Source organism: Parambassis ranga, chromosome 7 (genome assembly GCF_900634625.1).
Source record: "Parambassis ranga chromosome 7, fParRan2.1, whole genome shotgun sequence".
NCBI classification, from domain to species: domain Eukaryota; kingdom Metazoa; phylum Chordata; class Actinopteri; family Ambassidae; genus Parambassis; species Parambassis ranga.
The window spans coordinates 6,106,149-6,131,177 of record NC_041028.1 but is presented as its reverse complement, the minus strand read 5'-3'; the positions used below and the strand labels follow the sequence as shown (position 1 = coordinate 6,131,177).

The following is a 25,029-nucleotide window of genomic DNA, read 5'->3' as shown; positions in this document are numbered from 1 at the left end:
GCAGCATAGAAATTAAAGCCTGGATATAAATGTGTGTTTTTGTTACTTTTAGTTGCAGGAAAATCTAGGGACATATTGTAGGAAAATACACAGGAAGAAAAACTGACAGGCATCCACCTGCCACTCAAAAACCTTAATTATGCAGAACTTTGAATCCTAAACTGGAAAAAGAGATTCTTCTTCACAATGTCTAACATTTTAACTTCATTTTTCAAATATTGGTTGGCACGTTTCATGTATTAAAAATGTAATATTGAATAGCTCCAGTAATTCAGGGAGTCTAATACTCAAAACCCTCTGAGAATGTCTTGATATTAAGGGAGATTAGTATTAAAATATCTAAGCCAACGTATTCTGAAAATTCTGTTCCCTTACACTTAGTATAGTTAAAACAGGTGACTTAACAGGTAAATTAACTACAAAGACCAACATTTTTATACCAGGTTGTAAACATTTTTATTTTTCATCCCCAGGATCGGCTGCTTGGCTGCATCCAGCCGGCTCACTGCTAAAACAGTGAGAGTGGAACAATGTTTTTTTTGTTCTTGTGGTGTCAGGAAATATAAACACATTTCTTTCTGACAGTTATTGTTTTATTGGAGTACCTAAATGTATATTCCATGTTCACACCTGTAAAGCTGTTTTAATACTTGGCATCCGGTGCTGTGAATGTGCTGCTGGCTGATATCCAGTGAAAGTTGATCAGCAGACTGCAGCATGTTTTATCCAAATCAGTCACTTTGGCTGAAGAATGAGTTAAGCAAACAAAACAAGTATTATACAACCTGTTCTGTTCTGGTAGTTCTCTCTCTGTCTGACCTACTGCTGTTAGAACGATGTCCCACAGATATTTAAAAGGCCAATCTGGTCTTGTTAAACTAGTTTTATTTGTGAATAGCTGTAAGTCTTCATTTATGTCCATGCAGATCAGGATTTTGAGTGGAGCGAGAAGAAGACAATTAAAAAAAATATGAAAACATCTGTTTTTAATGCATCTCTATCACACCACAGCTTAATTAAAAGGAAAATATGGTGAATCAGGGTCCGGGTGCCATCTGTGTGACCATATGACATCCGAGCTTAGTGATGCTAAGATAGGAAATAAGAAAACATGATGAATACTGCAGCTGCTGTATTAAAATTAGTTTAATTCAATGTATTTTGTGCCAAGATGTAAGTTTATCATTTTAGACAATACAAACTGCCTATTTCATATCTACAAAATCTGTCTTGATGATGTGATGTTTCTATTTGCCTAGAATCACAGATCTATTTACAAATATGTTTCACTCTCTCTCTCTCTCTCTCTCTCTTACACACACACACACACACACACACACACACACACCCAAACACTGATGCTGTCTGGACTCTACAATTCTGCAGTCTACTGCAGAGTCTTATGTTTTGACAGTAACTAATGTGCATGAGGAGGTTTTTATGTCGGCTACATGAAAAAACAAAGGGTGTCAATGGAATACAGTGCAGGACTTTTGTCTTCCATATTCACAACCATGCTGACAAATCCTTGCTAGAAGCTGATGAAGAATTTGTTCATAAAATGAAACACTGTACATTACACTAAGAGAGAATAAGAAAATCAAGAAATCAAATCAGGTGTGCATACATGTTTGGATTTCTGTCAGAAAATATGTATGTTCTTATGCTGGTCTTAACCTACAAAACTTCATAGAATCAGTGGAGTTTGATGAGTGCACTCACCACTTATAAAATACATATCATATTTAAGTTAGGATGATTTAATCATATAAAAACCTTTATGAAATAAAAAGTGACATAAGAATATAATTTAGAAATTCTGATATATTCCACATATTAAATAATTATGATAAATAATGTATGTAATATTACAATAGAAGCAGAATGTGAACCTTCTCTAGCATACTTTACATAAGGGCTGGAGGACTGTTGAACTAAGATACAATAATGACATATGTTTTGCTTTTTATTAACATGTTGACTGACATGAATGGCACATATATTAAGTGTGTAGTAATTAATAGGCTTGTAAATCAATTTTATATATATATATATATATATATATATATATATATATATATATATATATTTGTGCAGTTTCCCAGTGCACCCCTGCTTATCTACTACATCAGCTCTCACAACTCTGCTTTTTAATACTCCACTATTGAATGTTTGCATCACTCTGGTGTGATTACTTGGATACTTCCACCCACACTATGAAAGACAAAACCAAACAAAGACAGACATAATAAACATAACATACATAGATAAGATCAATATTAAATTTTAGAAAATAAGAAAAATGATAAATAACATTCCTCTTTCAGAGATGACTGTAGGAAAAGAAAGTGAAGAGTTGACTGTTGAACTTCCCATCTGCTGATATCAGCTGACAAGTCAAGAACAGAGTGAGGGGACTGTGTGGTTGTGTACTTGAGAGGATAAAGGTTAACAGATACGGCTGGATGTACATGAGTTGATGTCAGCCAAAAACACTGCAGTCTGAGTGGCAGCATGTGACAGGACCAGAGTGAGAGGATTTTCCTGGAATGACAGGGAGGGAGGAGCGTTTGTGTCAGCTCTCTTAGAAGACCTTCACGAGTAGATGGTGATGACCTCACGTCCACCTCCGCGCACTAGGAGGACCCGATTGAGACCTTCAGTGAGCACCTCAAGGAACTCCATATCTGAGACGCAAACACAGTGAAGGATTGTAGCTCCACATATAATTGTAGTGATAATAATCTGAACTAACACACAAAGATAGAAAAAAGATAAAAGATAAGATATAAAAAAAGAAGAGGTGAGAAGAAGGATACAGTTTTCATCGCCCACGCGGTTCTTTGGTGGTCCAGGCATGTTGAGCAGAACAAGTTTTGCCTCCTTGGACTTCTTTGTGATGACCTCATTGAGCCTCATAGCTGTATGCATACGCCTTAAATCTGTCTGGTTCCTGATATAAAAGACACTGCAGGTCACAGCGGGTTTGATTCACAAATCAGCTGCTCAACTCATTCAGTAACATGTTCAGTACTTACAAGTTCTCCCATTCCCTGCAGCACGTTCAGAAGGAAATCAAAATGAATGAAGTGCATACAGGACATGTTTGCACACACAGGAAGCTGCATTTGTTGCTGTCGATTTGTTTTGCTATAATATCAAACCAGCTTTATCACTACATTATTACATTATACTGTATCTACACATATTTTGTACCATCTTTAGTGCATTGTTTGATTCAAAGTTCTCTTAGTCACATGTAAAAGAACAGGTCTCTCAATAAACCCAGGATTTGCCTGGTCCAGACCTTTGAATCAACACTGAGTTGTCAATTTCGTTTACATCAGGCTGCAGGGACACAGGTCGATCATCCACACAAATATTTACGACTGACCCATGTCCTTGAGTGTGTGTAATGTCTGCTTTCCTTTGCTGAATGAACAGGGTCACTCACGGCTTCATGTTGAAATGGTCTTTGCCTGCCTCTGGGGTTGCCACTAAAAGCGTCTTCCCCTTGGCAGCGCCTCCTGTGGGCGCAGCAGGGGATGTGGCACTTGTGGGGTTGGTTGGTGTGGAGGTGTTCTTACTGTGGATCAGCTGTACCTGTTTTGGGTTGGAGACAGCCACAGACTGAGAGTGGAACACCAACAGTACGACACAATGAAAGAGAGAAAGGAGATGCCAGTGTGAAATCACTGAGCAACCATTAAAACATTGCTATAACAGCTGACGGAATAGGTGAGGAGGAAGTGCAGAAGGAGGGGGGTGGGGCAGCATGGCAGCATTACCTCCTCCTCTGGTTTTTCTGCCACACTGGTGCCCTCCTCAGCACTGTGCTGGGGTCTCAAGGTAGATGGGTTCTTACGCCTGATGGACCCACGGGATGAATCTGTGATGCTTTGAATCTATAATGATTAAGAGGAAGCATAGAATTTCTAATTTCCCCCTGGAGTTCATCCTTTCTTCAGTAAAAAAAAAACAAGTCTAGACAATTATAAACCTGCCTCAGACCGAGTGATAATGAAAAAGTCACAATGAGTGTTTGTCAAAGGTGAATGTAATTTTGTTGCAGTGACACCCATATAAACTTTTTCTGGTTTACCTCTCTCTCCATCTCATTCTTGGTCAGATGCATCTGTTTGAGAATCTGTGATCGTTGTTCCATTATCAGGGTCTTCTCGTAGGTGTAGGCAGAGATGTCGCTGTCATGCTTTAGGGGGAAAACACACTTTCATGAATAACAGCTCTAAAGCAGCATCACATAATTTAGATTGGATAACAAACACGAACAGCATGTCTGTGAGGATGTGCCAGACGAATCTCTCACCATCTCTACCACCTCCACCTCAGCATCGATGCGTAGGTGATAGAGGAAGATCATGAGGTCTTTCTTCATCTGGATGCTGTTGTCGTCCATCTGAGCCACAGTGAAAATGCGCATCTTGCACTTCCTCCACACCTAAGGCACAAGATATGCCTTGTTATTTACAGAGAGTGTCTGCAGATGAAATTTGTGTCTTGTTTCACACCTTGTGCTGGCGCAGCAGGAAGGGGAGAAGCATCAGCATGCCTCCGTCATGGACAACCCACCATACGTCGATGTGGCCTTCAGTGAAGCGCTCACCATTGGATGGATAGCTAGAGATGTTCTTGGGAACCAACAATGCCATACTGGCTATAGTTGTCTCTCTAACCACCTCTGCAAAGGGAGACATGAATTTACTGCTCCAGTTAATAATTATTACACCCTTTTTATGAGAAAGGAGGTAAAGAGAAATGAAACATTTAAGATTTCTGCAGAAGAGTTACCAATGAAGTTCCTAAACTGCTGGTGGTACTCGTGCTGTTTCCAGTTACGCGGCCAGCTGACCATCACAGTGTTGTGCTTCAGACCTCCAAGTCCTCCAACCTGGATCAGGTGGGATGTCCCATCCCTCAGGTTGGAGGAGATGACTACCTGAGAGAAGCCTTTCACCTTCTCAGTCTCCATCAGCTTACGCAAAGACTGCACACACATGGGAGGAAAGTGGAAATTATACTACTGCTCATGTAGTAATGTAGCAGAGTTTAGGGAGTAATCAACAGTGGACAAACCTGATCTGCCCTCTGCGATTCAGTGTAATTATCAAGGAAGGTTCCCTGAACAGAGGTGCCAACGATGGTCAGACCCTTCCCTGCTTTTAGCTGGTTAGTCAGAGACAGCAGGCGAGGCTGCTCCACGTTCTGCTCAGCATCGACGCTGACAAGAACTAGAATCTGGGGCCTAATGATAAAGAAAGCAGCAGGACAGTGAACCAAATTAAAAAACTGCAGAAGAAACCAAACATGACAGACTCATCTGTTCTATATTGACCTCCAGTTCTTGGTGTGTGGTGGCCCCTCTTCCAGCCTCATCAGAGCAAAGCGTGCAGCGCTGAGCGAGATGCCACGTATCCCATCACCCCACTCCTTCTCAGCTCTGTCTCACAGCACAGTAATGGGTCAGCATATGGTGTGTTTCTACAGTGCCATGACTATTAACAGCCATGATTACCTACCCACAGAACTCAATGTATTTGTATATGCAGCCGGCGATGCCCATGGCGAATATGGCGTAAAACCAGGAACAGATGAACATGAGCGACAAGCACAGGCTCATACCCAGGAAAGACAGAGCCCTGTGGAGGACAGGATGGTACATGTTTGGTCTAACTGGGAATATCTGCCACAGCTAGATGAAAAAGCCCAGCATTAATCTGTATTAACTTAGACAATGACTGACAAGACAGTATGTTTATTGGTAAATTCTATCATATTTTAGCTGACCAGTGGTAGAACTTGAAGCGTGGCCTCCAGTTTGGTGTCCTCAACAAAGTCTGCAAGGCACAGGCAAGGTTGACGAACATGTAGCACATCAGAAAGAACCTGAAGAAAAATGAGCACATGAAGGAAAGGGAAACCCTTAAAGATTTATACAGCAGTCCGTGTCTTCTGCAATGAACATAACTGGTTGTGCTTACATAGAAAGAATGGGTGCAACTGCATCCAGGGAGGCAATGATGATGCCGATCTCACAGATGCTAGCTGTGAGCAGCAGCGCCCAGGTGGGCTCGCCGTTAGCTTTGCCGTGCCCAAAAATCTGCAACAACAAGAAATTAAAAAAGTGCAACAATGCAGGTATAAGGTGGGATATGAAATGAGAGAGATTTGACATTGAATGCTACTCCTTGCTCACCCTCAGGAAGGGTATGATGCCGTCTCGTGAAATGGCCTGTAGGAGACGTGGGGCCCCTGTCAGACTCTGAAGTCCTGCACCACAGGTGGAGAAGAAGGAGCCAAATACAATGACCCATGGAGACGGCCATGCTAGTGTACCGATCACCAGATTACCACTGACTCCTTCACCAAACCTGCAGAGAGAGAATGAACAAGTGTTCAAAGCTGTAATAATGCACTGAATGATAATGTTCCAGAGGTGCTCATGCATGTATGAATCTTAGCTGTGAGTCACAGTACATTAGTCCCTTATTTAAAACACATACAAACATCACTCACTTGTCTCTTAGGACTACTCCCTCTATACAAGCACCAAACAGCACCACACATGATATGTCTGAGGAAAAAAGCTGTCAAGGAACACACATCTGACTTCATGATAATAATCAGCTCTCCGTCTTGGTTCAGTGAAGGATACACACAGTGGATGTGGTGGAGATGGCTGCAATGGTGCCAATGGGGATGGACTTCTGCGCATCACGCAGGTCTCCGGAGCGGTTGGAGCCAGCCATGATACCTGTGAGTGGACACAGATGGAATAATGAGTGTTTAGTACCACAGCCATCACATTCGCTGTTAGAGGCACTTGTTGCTTTATATGCTGCTGACCTGTGACAGAGGGGAAGTAGATCCCCACCAGCAGGGTGAAGAAGCTGGTCATGTCAGCCAGGACATAGCGGTTGGAGTTTGTTACAGGACTGTCTACATCCGCATCAGATGCAACTCCACGCTTTTCCAGGACCACACCTTTTTCCAGGTAGTTACCAAACAGGTTCTCTGACAGGAACAAATCAATGCAAATAGAGCAACCCCATGAGACAAACTAATTAAAGCTGTATTGATGAATACTCACCTGCTAGGATGCCACTCGTGACCCCGGGGATGCCCTGTATCTCTGTGACATTGTTGTTGTTAAAGTATTCATCACAGGTGGCATTCAGGTACTCAGAATCACAGAAGGACCTCCACAGCTTGGTGGTGACGGTGTCGTTGTCTATTTCTATGACCTTTGCACAGATGTCATATCCTTTAGAGAGAAGGGTTCGGTTTCCCAGGAGACAGACCCTACAAACACAGTCAGCAGCATCACTATTATCGTGTACTCACAGCTTACGTCAACACAGACTGTTACCTGTGAAAGCATCACTTACGGAAAGTCGGGAGGTTCAATGGCGGTCTTGATGACTCCAGCATAAACAGCCAGAATAGACAGGATGACACAGGCCAGGAAGACCAGCGCCAACTTGTTGACATATTTGACCCCTACAAACACCACCAGCGCCATGAAGCTCAGAACTATGGTGCCATACACCCGCATGTTGTTGAGCAGCGCTTCCTCCGCCTCTGGCCCCTCCAGGCCCTCAATTTTAAAGATAGCTGCTTGAGGTACAATGTAAATCTGAAAGAATGGAGGTGGAGAAGAGAGGATGAGAGAACACGTGTGCGGCATTACTGTTCAGAGATAATACCTATATATTAGTGGTAAATCCATATATGATATATCATAAATTCATAGTCTGGACTGTGTAGTGCACCATGGTGTGAAAGGACAAAAGATAATAAGGACTGTTCTCAGCAGACATTTAGACCAATTAATTTAATTGTGACCAATTAAATGAATAATGTGCAGTTAAAGCAGTAAAGCAAGAACTGATACACCTGAATGGAATGAATTAAGAGCACAAAAAATTAATGTATTTAAGAGCTAAATCTACTTACCAGCAGAATTTCAATACAGCCGAGAATATACATGGCACCTGCAAAAGTGGTGCCCAGGTAAAAGCAGATCCCGACCGCTCCACCAAACTCCGGCCCCAGCGAGCGAGAGATCATGTAATATGAGCCTCCAGCTGTAGGTCAGAAACACAGACACAACAGACTCAGTGGATCGCTCTTTCAAACAGACAATAATACACTCCATTACACTCTAACACAGGTCCCCTGGGTCTCCACTCACCTGGTACGACTCCGTTTGTAGCAATGGCACTCATGGAGATGGCTGTGAGCATGGTCTGAAAACAGCAGCAAACAACAGAGGGGTTTACAGGACTCTGGGAGGCAGCAGGTGGGCAAATTAAACATGGCTGACAGCAAGAACTTGGTGAACAGAGAGAGAGTGAGCAGGAGATAAATATCCAGAAGCACAGGAGTCTGATTCATCCGGCCCTGATGCCTACACAGCTGGTTTGGCACATACTGTCACTTCAAGGGTGGAATAGGACAGATCCAATTAACTGACAAATACTACTGCAGTTTACAAAGATAGCTGTATGACAGAGTGTGAAAGACACATTGAATCACACATTGATACAGCTCTGTTTAGTTCCAGCAAGATCACAATAGCAAGATCTGTATCTGAGGAGTTTCTTACCGTAGAACAACACATGAAGACAATTATGAATGAACCCAAGACGCCTCCAATCCCGACCATCCACGTCATCCGCAGGAAGAGAATCACTCCAAATATATTCTGGATACATGGCAGGTACACGCCCATCAGAGTGCCCAGCTGAGGAGCCTGAAAACAAAAAAAGTTATATTTGGAAATTTGATAGCGAAACAACAGCAAAATCTAGACAGGGCACATAAGCTCCAAATGCAGGGTAACTGATTTAAGCCTTGATCAGAGCCAATAAATGATGAGTCAGATGGAACAAAAGCGAGGCAAGTGAACAATTTCATGAGATCACATGACCTACAGTCCATTACCTTGACAGGTTTTTTAGATGGACGTGCCCCCTCTTCATTGTTCTCAGCCTCTTCATGCTCTTTGCTGCCTGTTGGCAGGTTAGAGTAGTTGGCAAGAGTGCTGAGCAGAGAGGACACCATCGGACTGGTATCCATCTCCTCCTGCAGACATACACATGTTAGGTACATCATACATGGAGATAAGCAGCGAGCACTGGTTTCACTGTTGCAGTCGTCACCTCAAACAGAGCCATGTTCTTGCCATCATACTGCTGGGACTTCTCATCCATGGCCATGCTGCTGTTGATAAATGGACTGCTCTCTTTGGGGTTTCCATCACCTGAAACACAACAAAAGTGTTATGGAGGAGGATCCGCTGTCTGCCCCACTGTTTAAGAACTGAATATTAAAGACAAAACCACCTGGTTTAATTTAATGCCATGCTTTGAGACTTGGGTTCCAGGGAAACCCCACTACAATACAAAAAGAAGTATTATGATTACCATTCATTAAAGAATTTCTATTGACGTGTATTGGACTTTCTACCATGTGGTGTTGATAAGTGAGACTATCTTGTAAAAAATGTTTCTTGATTAATAATTGTTTAAATTGCGAAGCTCAGTTCTGTCTGTTGTGTATGTTTTGTCACCAGGTACACACATGAACACACACACCTTACATTCTTCTGTTATCTCCTTTTGTTAAGTTAGCGTTTTGTTAGTGTCAGACTTCAGAGAGCCAGATTGTATAGTGGCTTAACACTGCAGCCAGCTGTACAGACTCATGCCCAACTTACTAATGTGTCACTTTGTACAGCTGAGATAGATGCAGCCTGCTTTGCTCCATGTGAATCCCATGAGAGGTTTTCCCCAGAGCTGGAGTGGGCTGAAAAGTTTAATCGTTCTTACAACAACAAAAAAACACTCCCACCTGTTTAACTCTTATAGTGAGTTGTATTTAGAGCCTGATGTAGTAACAATAAGCAGGGCAGAACAACAGAATGGTCTCTTAATCCCAAAAGGGAAACCTTTCCACAGATGGACAGGCTTACCAGCAGGTTACATTGCCCCAGAGTTGTGTGAAATATCATCATACTTGTGTGGAGTAGAGTGATATTTAATCCAGCAGGATGTGGTGTGATGTATACCCACTGTTTACCAGCAGGAAAAGGGTAAAACCAGCTGGAAGGGGATGAACTTAGATGACCATGGTAACAAGTCTAGCCTGCTACAACATGAATGAACTGCCTGAAAGGGCAAGATCACAATCTCATGACGAGTTTATCTACAGCATCCATTGGTATACTGTTCATGTTAAAAAATGACAATAAAGTACTTAATTTCATATATTCACTTTCAGACCATGTGAGGCCATCAGAGTAAGACCATCCATTGCAGTGTTTGTATACAAACATGTAACTAAAGCCTGCTCAAATGTGATTAGTCCAGTCCCTTGTCTAGACATAATAGAATTTATATAGATTAGTCCAAGACCGACGATCTTGTATTGATTTCCAACACTTACAGATTTCCATATCTGGTGTAGAATAATAATTAAACAAGCAAAAACCTGTTTCAGTCATAAGAAGTGCCTGACATTTGGCAGCACAAAAGCTTTTGGTTACTCAAAATGATACTATAAGTCACCTCTTCCAATTTTCCCTAGCTGCAGCGGTATTATACACTAATCTTTAAAGCAAAGAGGAGGGTCAAATGCCAACCAAACTGCTCTCACACAGCACATAATCCTTTGAACGATGCAATGCTCTCCTAAAGATGCATCGCCTGTCAAAACTGGATTAGAGAGCATTTCAGTTTCATGTTGTCCAGATTTTTAATCAGTGTCCGCAACACCTGAAAACTCCACCCCACTTTTCTCTGGCTATGTAATACGACATTTGGCATTAAAGAAGTGTGTGCAGACTATTGATGGGGCAGTCAAGCATTCATTTCCACTCTTAGCTGTGGTTGAGATGCAGAAGCCAAACACCTGAGCATTCTGTAATCCACCACGATTTTAAACCTGCATTTCTGCTACTATGGCTTAGAATGAAATCAGCTTTTAAAATGTGCATTTTACCCATGTTTTAGTAAATGCCATGCCATGTCTCATATTTGTGTCTGTTTTAGGTAAAAGCACACCTAATACTTCACAGTGTTGTTTGTGTTTTGTCTCCTGATCCCTCAAGTTAAGCGGCTCTAAAACATTTTTATGGCACACATGCGATGAAGCTTTGTGTTAGAGTCAGTAAATGAGCAGTGATGGATTTCTATAGGATTCAGAGCTGCTGCACGATAAACATCTTTCAGAAAAGATTCCACTGCAGTGTATGTCCTGAGCTATTAAATCTGCACATACAAACACAAACAATCAACAATAATCCATTTGCAAGCCGCACAAACACAAACCTCATTTGCGTATTTCTATCCTCAGATTAGAGGCCACGGCACCCTCCTCATCTTTTATGTCAATCGGTAAGTGACCTTGGAGCGCAGCCACGCACCGGGTCAGAGGTCTTACATGAATTGATCTCTTGATCCATCATCATGTCACACAAGGTTACACAAACCATCCCTCTGCATGTCATTATGCTGCTTGGTTTATTTAATGTAATAGTTTATTATGCAGCAACATGTAGATGTTTGTAATACTACAACTAAGTCCTCCTCCAACTGGATATCAGCTATAGTGCACATCTGGTTGTTGTCTTTGTTGGGATACATGGTCACATGACTCCGCTCACTCTATGATGGCAGCAACTTGTCCTTGCTGAACCCATCAGGGCCCTGTGATGTCACTGGTGAGCCTGCAGGTTTCTTTCTAGTAGCATTAATCAGAAAAGGAGATTGAAGGGATGTTCACAGCAGATCCTGAAGTGTCCTAATAAAATGATCGATCCCCATTCGGACACAAACCCTAGTCCTTTTGGGTTAACCCTCCAGTTCCATTTGTGGACTTTTGGCAGCATTTATACTGCGTCTGAAGGCAGATGTCCTGTTTTGGCATGACTCTTATTTTTTTCTGTAAAAATGAACATCACAAAGCTGCTTAATACTTCAAGAAATAATGCCTGAGGATGCACATACTATACATGGTGATCCACATTGATAACAGATGTCCAGACAATATATTAGGATTACTTGTCTGCGCAATAATCCTACACAGGTAGCATGGTCTTCAGAAATCCTTTGGTCCAGAAGGGGGAAAGATCTGCTCTCCCTGTGAGAGCTCAGCTGTGCAAATCCTTCTGCAGATCCTTTTGATGTAAAATTGGGAGGCCATTTCTCTTTTTCATCAGAGCATAAAGTATTATTGTGGCCCCTGACATGCACTGGGTATTTCTGTTTTTTAGCCTTGGGAATTGTCTGCCCAGCTTTACAAGCTTTAAAATCCTCATATTTGAGAATTTATAACCAAATGATTTTAGTGGATAAATCAGCTGTAAACATATTTCCATTTAGATCATCTTGCTGTGACTTTTTTAAAGCACTTCAGTTTAAGAAGATCACGTTCGGACTAAATTTTGCCATTCATTATAAGATTTTAGTTTGCAAAGCTCTTAATGGTACTTCAGTGTGGGTCAGACATGCATGTAAAATACAAGCCTTTCCCAAAGAGCAGAGCAACTGTTTCTTTAAAGGTTTATATTTCAAGTATTATTTCACTTTTGTAAATGTTTATCATTCTCTTAAATGCAACACAGCAGTGGGACAAATTCACTACAGTTCACATCGAGGTCATTTAAAAAAATGTGTTGTTTTTCAGAGAGTCAGTGAGTCTGGTACCTGAGGGCTGTGAAAAATTATTGGATCTCTGCCTTCCTCTGTCTGAAGACTGTAATTTAAAAGTCAAAGCTTGGCACTAAACCAAGAACCAACTTATCTGTCTGTCTTGTCTGTAGCACTTTGGACTACTTGTAATCTGGCCAAGCTCACACAGGTGTTATAAAATCAGCACTTTTTTCCTTTGATCACATAACACAGGAATTACTGGTCAAGAGATCGATGATTTACACCTGCAACTGAAGAAATGTAAAAGGTTTATAGCTGTGAATGGAAGATATGCGTCTCTAAAAGCTTTATGTACCGAGGAAAAAGGTGACAACGGCATGCTCGTTTTATCTGAGTTTATTTCAGGTCAGCTAATTTGGGCCCCTTGAAGTTAATGTGTCAATGTCCCAGAATAACACTGCAGTACAGCAAGTACCATCAGGAGTGTAATCTCCTAAAATTACAGTGGGGAAAAAAAGTATTTAGTCAGCCACCAATTGTGCAAGTTCTCCTATTTAAAAAGATGAGAGAGCCCTGTAATTTTCATCACAGGTATACCTCAACTATGAGAGACAAAATGAGAAACAAAAATCCAGAAAATCACATTGTAGGATTTTTAAAGAATTTATTTGCAAATTATGGTGGAAAATAAGTATTTGGTCAATAACAAAATGTCATCTCAATACTTTGTTATATACCCTTTGTTGGCAATGACAGAGGTCAAACGTTTTCTGTAAGTCTTCACAAGGTTTTCACACACTTTTGCTGGTATTTTGGCCCATTCCTCCATGCAGATCTCCTCTAGAGCAGTAATGTTTTGGGGCTGACGCTGGGTAACACGGACTTTCAACTCCCTCCAAAGATTTTCTATGGGGTTGAGATCTGGAGACTGGCTAGGCCACTCCAGGACCTTGAAATGCTTCTTACGAAGCCACTCCTTTGTTGCCCGGGCGGTGTGTTTGGGATCATTGTCATGTTGAAAGACCCAGCCACGTTTCATCTTCAATGCCCTTGCTGATGGAAGGAGGTTTTCACTCAAAATCTCACGATACATGGCCCCATTCATTCTTTCATTTACACGGATCAGTCGTCCAGGTCCCTTTGCAGAAAAACAGCCCCAAAGCATGATGTTTCCACCCCCATGCTTCACAGTAGGTATGGTGTTCTTCGGATGCAACTCAGCATTCTTTCTCCTCCAAACACGACAAGTTGAGTTTTTACCAAAAAGTTCTATTTTGGTTTCATCTGACCATATGACATTCTCCCAATCCTCTTCTGGATCATCCAAATGCTCTCTAGCAAACTTCAAACGGGCCTGGATATGTACTGGTTTAAGCAGGGGGACACGTCTGGCACTGCAGGATTTGAGTCCCTGGCGGCGCAGTGTGTTACTGATGGTAGCTTTTGTTACTTTGGTCCCAGCTCTCCGGAGGTCATTCACTAGGTCCCCCCGTGTGGTTCTGGGATTTTTGCTCACAGTTCTGGTGATCATTTTGACCCCACGGGGTGATATCTTGCGTGGAGCCCCAGATCGAGGGAGATTATCAGTGGTCTTGTATGTCTTCCATTTTCTAATAATTGCTCCCACAGTTGATTTCTTCACACCAAGCTGCTTACCTATTGCAGATTCAGTCTTCCCAGCCTGGTGCAGGTCTACAATTTTGTTTCTGGTGTCCTTTGACAGCTCTTTGGTCTTGGCCATAGTGGAGTTTGGAGTGTGACTGTTTGAGGTTGTGGACAGGTGTCTTTTATACTGATAACGACTCCAAACAGATGCCATTAATACAGGTAACGAGTGGAGGACAGAGGAGCCTCTTAAAGAAAAGGTTACAGGTCTGTGAGAGCCAGAAATCTTGCTTGTTTGTAGGTGACCAAATACTTCTTTTACTGAGGAATTTACCAATTAATTCATTAAAAATCCTACAATGTGATTTTCTACATTTTCTTTTCTTATTTTGTCTCTCATAGTTCAGGTATACATATGATGAAAATTACAGGCCTCTCTCATCTTTTTAAGTGGGAGAACTTGCACAATTGGTGGCTGACTAAATACTTTTTTTCCCCACTGTATATAACTAATGTGTGAAGGCCTGGAAAGGTATTAAAAATAGTAGTAATAGAAAAGCCAGCATTTTTAACTTGTTTTCCAATATTCGATACTGGAGACAAATATTTTTCCACTTTCTAAATATAGGTATAATACAAACTATTAGGAACCAAATATTAGTGGACTGGCACAGTGAACTCTCTTTGTTGGATTTAAACTTTCAAGCAGCACTGTATTATGTTAGGTGAGGCAGTATAAAGACAGTAGACGATTGCCCAGGACCAGGCACCAGAAACTATTTTAGATAAGAAAGACAGTTCAGTGATATTATAAAGAATTGGTTATTTATTTAGGATTTCTACACAATACTGTATTACACTGCAGTAAGTCAGTGGTTCCCTTTAAGCTCCATCTGATGCAGCTTTGGTTTTGTGACTGCAGATCAAAAAGTGTTTACACAAGTTTGAGGAATTTTACCATGTTAATCAGTAAGGGTCACAGTCTGAGGTCTCAGAGTGTCTCACTCCTTTAAGACTTTAAGCTGCGTTCACACAGTTAAAAAAGAAAAAAGAAAGAAGAAGAACAGTAACTGGCTGCTTTAGTTTGCTGCTGCTGTGGAATCAAGCAAAAGGCCATGAGGCCAGTTATCCAGAGAAAATGTACAAGCCTCCAACTCAAGGGTTGGTGCCAATGGTGCTCCCATGTATGTGTGTATATGATTTTAGCCAATTAGGGCTTCAGTGTGAGTGGTATGAGTGTTAAACTCCACACACCTGAGCCCTATTGATCCAAAGTGATCAGCTCAGGAAGACGACAGATCTGAACATGTGTTTGCTGAAGTCACGGCGGGCTGAACAGTGACAGAGAGCATGCAGATGAAAGGCAGTGGCTGGTGCAGATTTGTACCCTTGATGTGACATGGCTATTAAAAAATGGGCAGTTTATACCGGCTTTTAAAAGCTTAATAGGACCCAGGCTCAGGGGGATTATCCAGCAGCTGCTGAAGGCCACGGAGGGAGGCAGAAATTAACTTCCGCATGTGAGGGAACGGCACCAATCAGCTGCACAGCAACTACACAATTACATCAACCACACACTGGTCTTCATTCATTTTCACCTTGCCTGCTGTAACCGTAGAATTAAGGCTAATTCCATGAAGTCATTTGTTTAATTTAAATCTATCTCCTCTCTGACACTTTTTTCCCCCCAGTGTCTGTCTGTCTGTCCGCCTCCCAGGAAAATAGTCAGCAGGGAAACATGTGAGACTTTCTGCCAAAAATGAACATCAAAAGTTAAACTTTCCACCAAAACAGGATTGAAGACACAATATTGAGTGAATGCACCATGTAGAATCAGTTCACCACAAGCAGGGAAAGCAACAACTGTCACATCACCCAAGGGTTTCCAAAGAAGGCTCTGACCATCGCCATGTTGACAGTGTCAGAAATAAACTCCCAATATGGTCAAAAAGTTGGAGGGAGAGTGGAGCTGGATAAGGGAGTTACAGCACCTATTGCAATGTGATCACACCCCTCTACAACAAGCTTCTCTGCCATTTCTTCTGCTGCCATGTTGGAGTGTCCCATCTCAACTAACACATTTTGCAAAACAACCACAGGACACACAAAGCTTGGTTATTTTAATGCTTATTGACATCTACAAAACTTAAGCTGTTGGTGTTAATGGATCAGGTTAAACCAACTTTTCACTCATGATAAGATAGAAGATGGTGGAGAAACTTCACCTGCCTGCTGACTGATTAAAGACAAGGGTTAGTGGACTTGTGAAACTGCTGATATGCCAGAACATGTACTCCATGTACCTGCCTGGCAAAACATAACTTAAAATATCATTAAACACTGCTCAACATCTCAAAGACTACTTTGAATATTTGTACAAACATCAATGGTGTCCAGAGGATACATTCCAGTAACTCTGTTGATCCCCTGACCTTTCACCCAGCACCATCATCAAATCTGATGCAGGCACCTGGCCATGGTTATTGTTACAAGTGCAAACTGTGAGAGAGAAGGGACAAGCATTGGTTTCAGGAAGCCAGAAATCTGCACTGATGTGTCAACAATCCAAAGACCCACTTTACACAAAACAAGACACTTCAAGTGGACATTAAAAGTGTCCACATGATGCTGAAACTTGTCGTGAGCATTAAAAATCTCAGTGACTCATAATGATGTGTGTGTGTGGCAGTAAATGATTTTACTAGCAACACGTTTCCCACCTCTAAGCACAGAACAAACACTGACATAAACTTCTGTCATCTTGTCAACAGATGTTTACATGACAACCTAAAAAAAGGTGAAAATTCAAACCAGCCTTGGCAGGTCCAGATGTGCAGCTTTTTCATGCTGAGTCTTCACTTTTACTGTTCCAACACATATGAACATGTTGAGTAAAGAGGGCAGCACTTGGTTATTGGTGACAACTGGCCATTGCAGTTAATGAGAGTACCTTGCTTCTGTGTTTCTAAGCCAGTGAGAACAGCTTATATAATCATTTAATAGTGACTGACCCAAACTAAGATAATGTGTTCCTTATGTTAGTGTCAATTTTAAAAGAGACTGAGAAATAAAATAAAATAAAATAAAACTAATATTATAATTAATGTTATAATTGCCCCTTCAATACAGAGGTGGAACCAGGAAAAAATAACTCATCTGTACATGCAGCACACACTGTTTATTCTCCCATCAAATGATGATTCATCCCCAGCTAGCAGGACTCCAGGGTGCATGAAGGTCAATGGGTGTGATTTTATATCACATGAAGAAGCGGGATATTCTCCGTGCACAGCAGGCCAAACTACTGCATCGTGTGAAGCTGACAACATTGTATGAATATTTGTCACCATCAGAGGACTGTCTCTTCCTCACTCTTTATTTTAAAGGCAATTCCTAGAAAAATGGGAGCCATATGCTCCACAACATGCTTGATGAAGTGTGTAAATGTAGAAGTGAGGAGAAAAATACATGTGCTGAGTTCAAAATAACACAGTTTGCATCGATTTAAGATACTGTTTGTATAAGGTTTAAAAATATAAACTTTTAAAAAGTTAATGTGAATATTTAGGATTTGCTGAACATTTATATGAACAATATGCAAAAATAATATTAAATGTTAATCAATAGGAGTTAACCTATACCGGTTATTTTCCTGTCAAGCATAAAAAACTGGCCATAAAGAAAAATAGTGATGATCTCTGTTTCTTCTGCCATAAGCTGAGTGAGAGAAAGCAATGAGGGAGAAAGGATTAGACAACCCTGAATGTCATAATCTCCAATCTAAGATGACTTGGTGGGAGAGATGTTGTAGCTCAGTGGGAGGATTACAGGAGAGCTCTGTCACTGTTCCCCCTTCTCTTCCTGCAGCTCAGCTGCTCTGTCTCTGGATCTCATAGTGTCTGCCTCTGCTATGGGATCCTGGTCTTAGTAAAGACAGCAGAGTTGTAAGGCAGTTGTGTTAGGGACATGTTACATTGACCAAAAAATTTTTTTTCTCTCCGTATTTTGGATTACTCTTGATGATAATCATCTATAGTAACCTACTGAAAGAAATGTGTTCAGTATAGGAGGTCAATGCTAGGGCTTTTATTCTGGATAAAGACTATATATGTGCATTAAGCGGCTTCCTCTCATATTCTAAAGACATGCTTTTCAGGTCAATTGGTCACTCTAAGTTGCCCGTAGGTGTGAGTGTGTGAGGTGTGCACTGTGATGGATTGGTGACCTGTCCAGCGTGTACCCAGCCCCTCACCCGTAGATAGCCAGGATGGGCTCCAATTCTCCGTGACCCTGCACTGCAGGACAAAGTGGGTTCAGATGATGGATGGACGGATGGATGGATGGATGGATGTGCATTAAACACATTGAACTGGATCAATCTACATACATGCACACAAGACCTCAATCCAGCGTCATCCTTCTGACCTTCCCGTTCTTTCCATTAAAGTGGCACACTCACTACTCAGGACAATAGAAGATTAAAGGCAGTCACTGATTTAACTTACTGTTTTCTTCGCAGACAGACACATACCTCCTCTGATAATAATCAACTGCCGTGTTTTCTGTCCTGAGGCAGTTCAACAAAGCTTTAAATCAATTGAGGACACATCAATGAAATGACAGTAAAGCAGCAATAATAAAATCCTTGTTATATTATATGGCATTAAGAGAAGAGTGGCTTTACATAATGCAGCGAGATAATACCTGATGTACAATTACATGACTACAGTTACAAAAGAAATTTATACTGGATAGTTAGCCAGCTGGATTAACATGGTGGACTGCCTCCTGTCAGCTATACTGTTAAATAAAAACAGATATTTATAACCTGATGTAACATGATATACATATAATAGAAATAAGAAATGCAGTCCTTTTAATACACACACACACACACACACACACACAGTGACGTGTCATCTGCATTGATGTTAATGTGTCAGGTGGCCCTTCTCTCTCAGATAATTACAATAGTGGACACTCTGCATTAACGTATGGGCAATCAGACAAATTGCTAACAACATCTGGCAAGCAGATTAAATCCATTTCAGCAGGCTGTGGTTGCGTTAGCGAGGGCAGGTGGTTCATATGTGTCAGTTTTATGGAATAGGCCATCAGTTGCTCATCCAAATTCTGCTCATTAGCATCTTAAAAAAACAGATAACAATAATTAGAATTAGAGTTTAGAGTCAGGTTAGCTATGCTTCATGTCTTTATGCTAAGCTAGGCTAAATTAGATGAGGCATGCAATGGATTGGATTGAATCAGGAACACTGCTCATTTTCAGACCAGCCTTTGCAGCCCTACATTCCTGCTGAGCTCAGCCAACTCAAAAAGCATCCAACTGACTTTATTGACGTTTGAAGACATGAAATTTACTGTAAATACCTCAGAAGTCCTCAGAGGATGAATTGTAACAAGTGGTGAAATTAAGGTTTTTATCTGTAAAGCTGCACAGGGTTGTTAGGTGTGGGTTTGATTCCCATTATGTGCTGTAAGAATTTTCAGTCACGGTTTATTTCCACTTGTGATTGTGACACGGTTTTTGCATTGCTTTTACTCTGCATTTGGTCATCAATGAAAATTGATACATGTGCTACCTTTGGCTTCATCATGTCTGAACGCATCACATGCAGTATGTATGTGATGTGTTCAGACCATCCATATGTGATGCATGCTATGCTAATGCTGTCACTGTTCCCGATGCACATCCGTTGCCACTGATAGATGCATTGATAAGGTTGGTCCAGCTTTGTTTGTAAGCAAGCTGGACATGTTAAAAGCATATTGGCAAGTTCCTTTATCTTCTCCTGCATCTGAGATATCAGCTTTTGTGACCCCAGGCAGCTTCCTTCAATACACTGTAATGCCCTTTGGACTGTGTGTACACACACATATATATATATACTATTATTACATTCATGACTTGACACCTAAAAAACATTGGTGTTATAGCAGTATCAGCATTTAGCTTAAATCACAGCTTTTCACTGGATTGATTTTTTCAGCTGTTAAAGTGCATCCAATACTCAGCACTGTCAATAAATCTATGGTATATTTCTCCATCTGCTGGCAGTTTGCAGATGATGAGCACAGCCACAAGCGTGTCATCTTCTTGTCAATGATGTGTGTTTGCACTGTAACTGTATATTGTGTATTTGTGGATGTACCTTTATAACAAAGGTTTAATCTCTCAGTCTAAACGGTCCCAAGAGGGTAATTCCAGACCATCTGCCCCCGCAGCTCGTATTGACCGACCCAAATGACAAGGACAGGAATGACTAACTTCTGCAGCCTGCTATTAACCAACTGAGCCAAACCTTAATGCAACCCCAACAACAGTCATGTGATACCTCATAGTGCTTTGCTTTGATGAAAGAATTTTACCAATTGTTTGTTTTCATCTATCAGCTGCAGTGCTATCCTAAAATCCCCACCTCTGGCTCTGCATTACACACATGCTTTTATAAAAATGCTGCCAAAATGTTGACATTGACATGACTTCTGTTGATCTCCTGCACCAGCTGCTCCACACCATACAAACAGTGTCTCTGCAGTTTGCAACATTTACAGTGGAGCTGTAACAATATAGGACATTTCTGCTGTAAAAGCTGATTAACAGTACCTTTAATAGAGGTCAATACAACCAAGCTGTTCAGCCACCTTCATCTCCATCACCCTGCAGAGACAGAGTAAGCTGCAACTTGTTTGCTAGCCTGAAATGTTACATAATGTAAATGTTACATGTTGTTAAAGCTGTCAGGTTGTTGTATTTGACAGCATTGTCTCTCTTGTTTATGGGTATTATATATGTATGTTACATAATGACCATCTTGTAGGACATTATTCTGAATATTACTCGCCTTCTTAAAGAAATAATTTTATTTAATTTAATTAAACCATCTATGACAAATCTCCCTTTTCGCCTCACAGTCATTCTTATTGATTAGAACTCATTCATTCTGATTGCCAGTGGTGAACATGCACCCTCCAGAGATTTCATCAATCTGTCACCTCCCGCTCTGTTGAAACAAGCAGAGCTATAATGAGATGGTATTTCTGTCCAGGTGTGATCTCAGCTAGGACACTCATTATATACACTTGTTCTGTGTGTTCTGATCACACTCCAGCGTGTCATGTGCTACACTTGTACCCTGAATGCCACCTCATTATTCACCCCTGCAGTGTGATGCTGTAGCTCACATAATGACCTTTAAAAAGCAAAAAGGTCGCTGTCGCTTTGTTACATGGTGTGACTTCAAATTCTTGTCATAGACAGGGATATGCAAGTAATGCAAGTAATGTTGCATTAATTTTTTTTTTTTACTTGATTTCAATTTTCATTTATAAACCAGGTAAGGTTATTTGATGAGCAATTCCACAAGAAAATGGCTCAGAAAAGGAGATATAGTGGGTTATGGGAGGCCAGGTTAAAGGACAGATTTGAAAACAGGCACTAAGATGTTTTGCTTTGAAGAGTGGCCACAAAAATTCAGCAAGCTGATGTGAAAGATTATGGACAATGTTGCAATGAACCTTTTAGAAGTTACCTCTTCTAAATGGGGTATTAGTAGTACCTGAAGCCAAAGGTGTAGTTACTTTTATTGCAGTAATTACAGTGCTGTATAACAACCATTACTTACATGTTCCTTCTAAGGACTATATATTAAATACCCACTACAGTAATTCATCGCAATTCAACACTGACGTAATACACAAAACACAGTGGAGCTGAGAAGATGTGAATGTGTCTGAGCATTTGTTCAGGCTGATGAATGAAAGAAAGAGTTCTGCTTGATACAAAGTCAGGGCCTCTGTAATCCAATTTTCTGCCATAATCCTGTCAAACAAAAGGCCTTCGGGTGAATGTGAAGCCAGTCAGCTGATACAGTAACCAGAATGTTTCTCTTCAAGATATTATACTGAAACGTATTTTAATATCAGTGTATGTGTGTGTCAGTGTTTGAAATCAAAAGGGAAAAAAATCCCACATTTAGGTCTAAATCATTACTATATACAGCAAGTGGTGCAGGTGCAGGCCAAAAAAAATGTCTTAGTGTTGTTGGGCACACTCAGACTTGTATATAAATACCCTTCCTTTCACCATTATAACAGGCAGATATCGCCCCTGGGCAAGATGCCCTTGATGGAGAGAGATGTGGATGAACTTGAGAGTGAAAGGCCAGTTTACCCAGACGCTGCAGCCGGTCTGCTGGAAATCTTGTGCGTAAATCTACTGGCACAGTTTGAACTCAAAGTTGGCCTTATTATAACACTTAAAAAATTCAACAATCTTCTGTTTAAACACCAACAGTGAGTCAGTGATAAAGAGGAGCAGATGGAGGTTTACATATGCAGCTGCAGGAGGTGAGATGTGCGAGAGGCAAGTGAAGGTGCCATGGAGCAGGCAGATCTCTGACGACAGCTCATCCACTTGTTGGTTAATTTTCCACACACACGTGTGCATCAGTTTATCTAACGGACAACTTAACTCACAATGAACCAGATGCAGAACTAACTCTCATCTCTTTGAACTGACGACTTGTCTTCCAAACTTTCTCTTACTGACACATGTGTGTGCTCCCTGTCAGCCCCCGCGCTGACACATACGCACACTGACGCACCAGCGTCTCCACACTGACACACACACACACACTCCTCTCTGTGTGGCAGGTTTCGTCACTCACCCTGGCTGTTGGGTCCCCCCTCTCCTTCCTCGCAGTCTGTCATGTTGTTCATCATCCCCTCTCTCCTCCTCAGGCTGCGCGCAAAGCAAGCACCGCTCCTGATCTTGTTCCTGACAGAAAAAAAAAAGCTCTGGGTGGGCTGCAGCCAAAGATGAGATGTCTCTTCACTTGTGCGTCTCTCTGCTTCTTTCCACCGGTTGCCCACTTAAAAGCATAAACCACAGGAGGGCTAGACTCTGTGGTACTTGTGGTACTTGTCTGTTGCGTGATTCCCTCTGTCTCTCTTCAGGAGGAGGATAGAGAGACTGAGAGCGGCTGCAGGGGAGAGTTGATGGTGGTGCTCAGTGTCACATGCACGCTCCTGGTCTCTGTGCGCTACTCGCCCCCCAGTCAGTTTAAGCCTGATGACTACATTCATCATGTATTCACAAGGTATTATCCCTCTCTTCCTCCCTCCCTCTTTCTCTCTCTCTCTCTCTCTCTCTCTCACACGCACGGTCATCATCATCCATCTCATCATGAGAGAGGGATGGATGGAGAGGGATTGAGAGACAGAGGGGAGGCATGTCAGATAACAAAAAAATACTGCCTCCTGAGATTAAGCATCTCCTTTGATGTTCTTTTCAGACAGAAGACGAGATTCCATTTTCATTACTTTGCATTCATCCCCTTTTGTTATATTTCTCCCCCTCCACCCCTGTCCTGCATTCTCTCTTTTATATTTGGTTGCATGGCCATGGCCCATTATCTGTCATAGAGCTGCAGGCTGCGCTTGTATAACTTAAAATGCAAGCCTCTCACAGGTACCACACACACACACACACAAACAGGCTGAACTGACCCCCTCTAAAAAAGTCACTGTTTGTATCCAAAAGAAGTAAGTAAAAGACATAAAAAGAAAGACAGACTGTCCCTCTGAGTGAATATATGAGAAATTTAATGTTCTGTCTTTTTTAATATTTCTAAATTTCAGGTTTAGACACGTGACAACCTTCTGTTACATTTAAACCAACCCTTCTGACTATGATTGAGATTTTAATGATTTGCAATTACTGTGCCCTGGAGGTCGCTGAAAGGACCCCAGGCTCAGAGGAGAACTCTAGTAAAAGAAATAACAGACTGCAAAAGAAAAGAAGTAAAATAAAAAGAGAAGCCGAGGAAAAGATTGACGAGAAAATGGCTTAATGTGACAAGTAAAAAGCTTCTGTATCATAACCCATACTGAATTTAAGAGAGCATCACTAATCCATGCCACCTGCCGCGCGATGAACACAGAATGGCCAAAAACACAACTGACATTTAATGGATAAAAGGAGGGGAGGGGAAAGCGTTTTTTTTTCCTCCTCCCAAACCATTAGTATTTTTGTGCTTGACATTATGTCACAGTGAACTGTGTGGCCATCTCTGGTTAGATGAGCTCTGAGTTTTGGCAGATGTTCGTAGAGACATTATCCTTACTGACTGAAACCAGCCACAGACTCCATCTTGTTCTCTCTAACATGTAAAAAAAGAGGAGCATAATAATATGATGTCATAATATTTAAATCAGTGGGGAGATGAAAGCAACTATTTTAAACAGCGATTATAAAGTACCAATAAAAGTGCATTAACAGACAATACATGAAGAAGATGACAAGTGTTAGACATGTCATTAAGAGAGTTCTGCAACATAATCGATCATAAAAAGGTTATTGGTGCCTGGCATTGCCATGCACGTCATGTCATCATCCGTCCCCTGACATGGATTAAGCTGGTGCTTTGCTATTCTCTGCTGTTAAAGAATTATATCATTGTTTATGTGTGTGACTCTCGGTGTACCTGTGAACAGGGTGTAGCTATGAAATATCATGCATGCTGAGTGGTTGACACCAGTTCTGCAGACTTCTATGTTCAACAGGACTGAAGGTGTGAGGAGCAGAATACAGAGGTTAGCTTCTGTTAACACCTCACTTTGCATGGCAATACATGGGATGTATGGTGAGGTCATATCCTGACTTAACAAGTCAGCAAGGATTACTTACACAGCAGGAGAGTGAAAGCTGTGAAATGCTGAACTGAGATCA

The 25,029-nt window shown here is 41.4% G+C and overlaps 1 protein-coding gene across 1 annotated transcript; it reads right to left on the bottom strand.

The window, feature by feature from the left end:
* Positions 1-2,595: 2,595 nt before the first annotated feature.
* Positions 2,596-23,021, bottom strand: slc12a5b (solute carrier family 12 member 5b). Its single transcript, XM_028409142.1, has 26 exons — positions 22,967-23,021; positions 9,183-9,283; positions 8,965-9,105; positions 8,627-8,773; positions 8,213-8,267; positions 7,975-8,105; positions 7,407-7,654; positions 7,109-7,320; positions 6,865-7,032; positions 6,674-6,772; positions 6,535-6,592; positions 6,215-6,389; positions 6,000-6,118; positions 5,806-5,904; positions 5,538-5,657; positions 5,354-5,458; positions 5,095-5,263; positions 4,810-5,005; positions 4,530-4,699; positions 4,328-4,459; positions 4,103-4,210; positions 3,789-3,905; positions 3,455-3,603; positions 3,039-3,053; positions 2,820-2,953; positions 2,596-2,687 (listed from the first exon to the last, which is right to left on the bottom strand). The coding sequence occupies exons 1-26, from the start codon at positions 23,019-23,021 to the stop codon at positions 2,596-2,598; spliced, it is 3,315 nt and encodes a 1,104-aa protein (XP_028264943.1).
* Between the last annotated feature and the right edge of the window lie 2,008 nt (positions 23,022-25,029).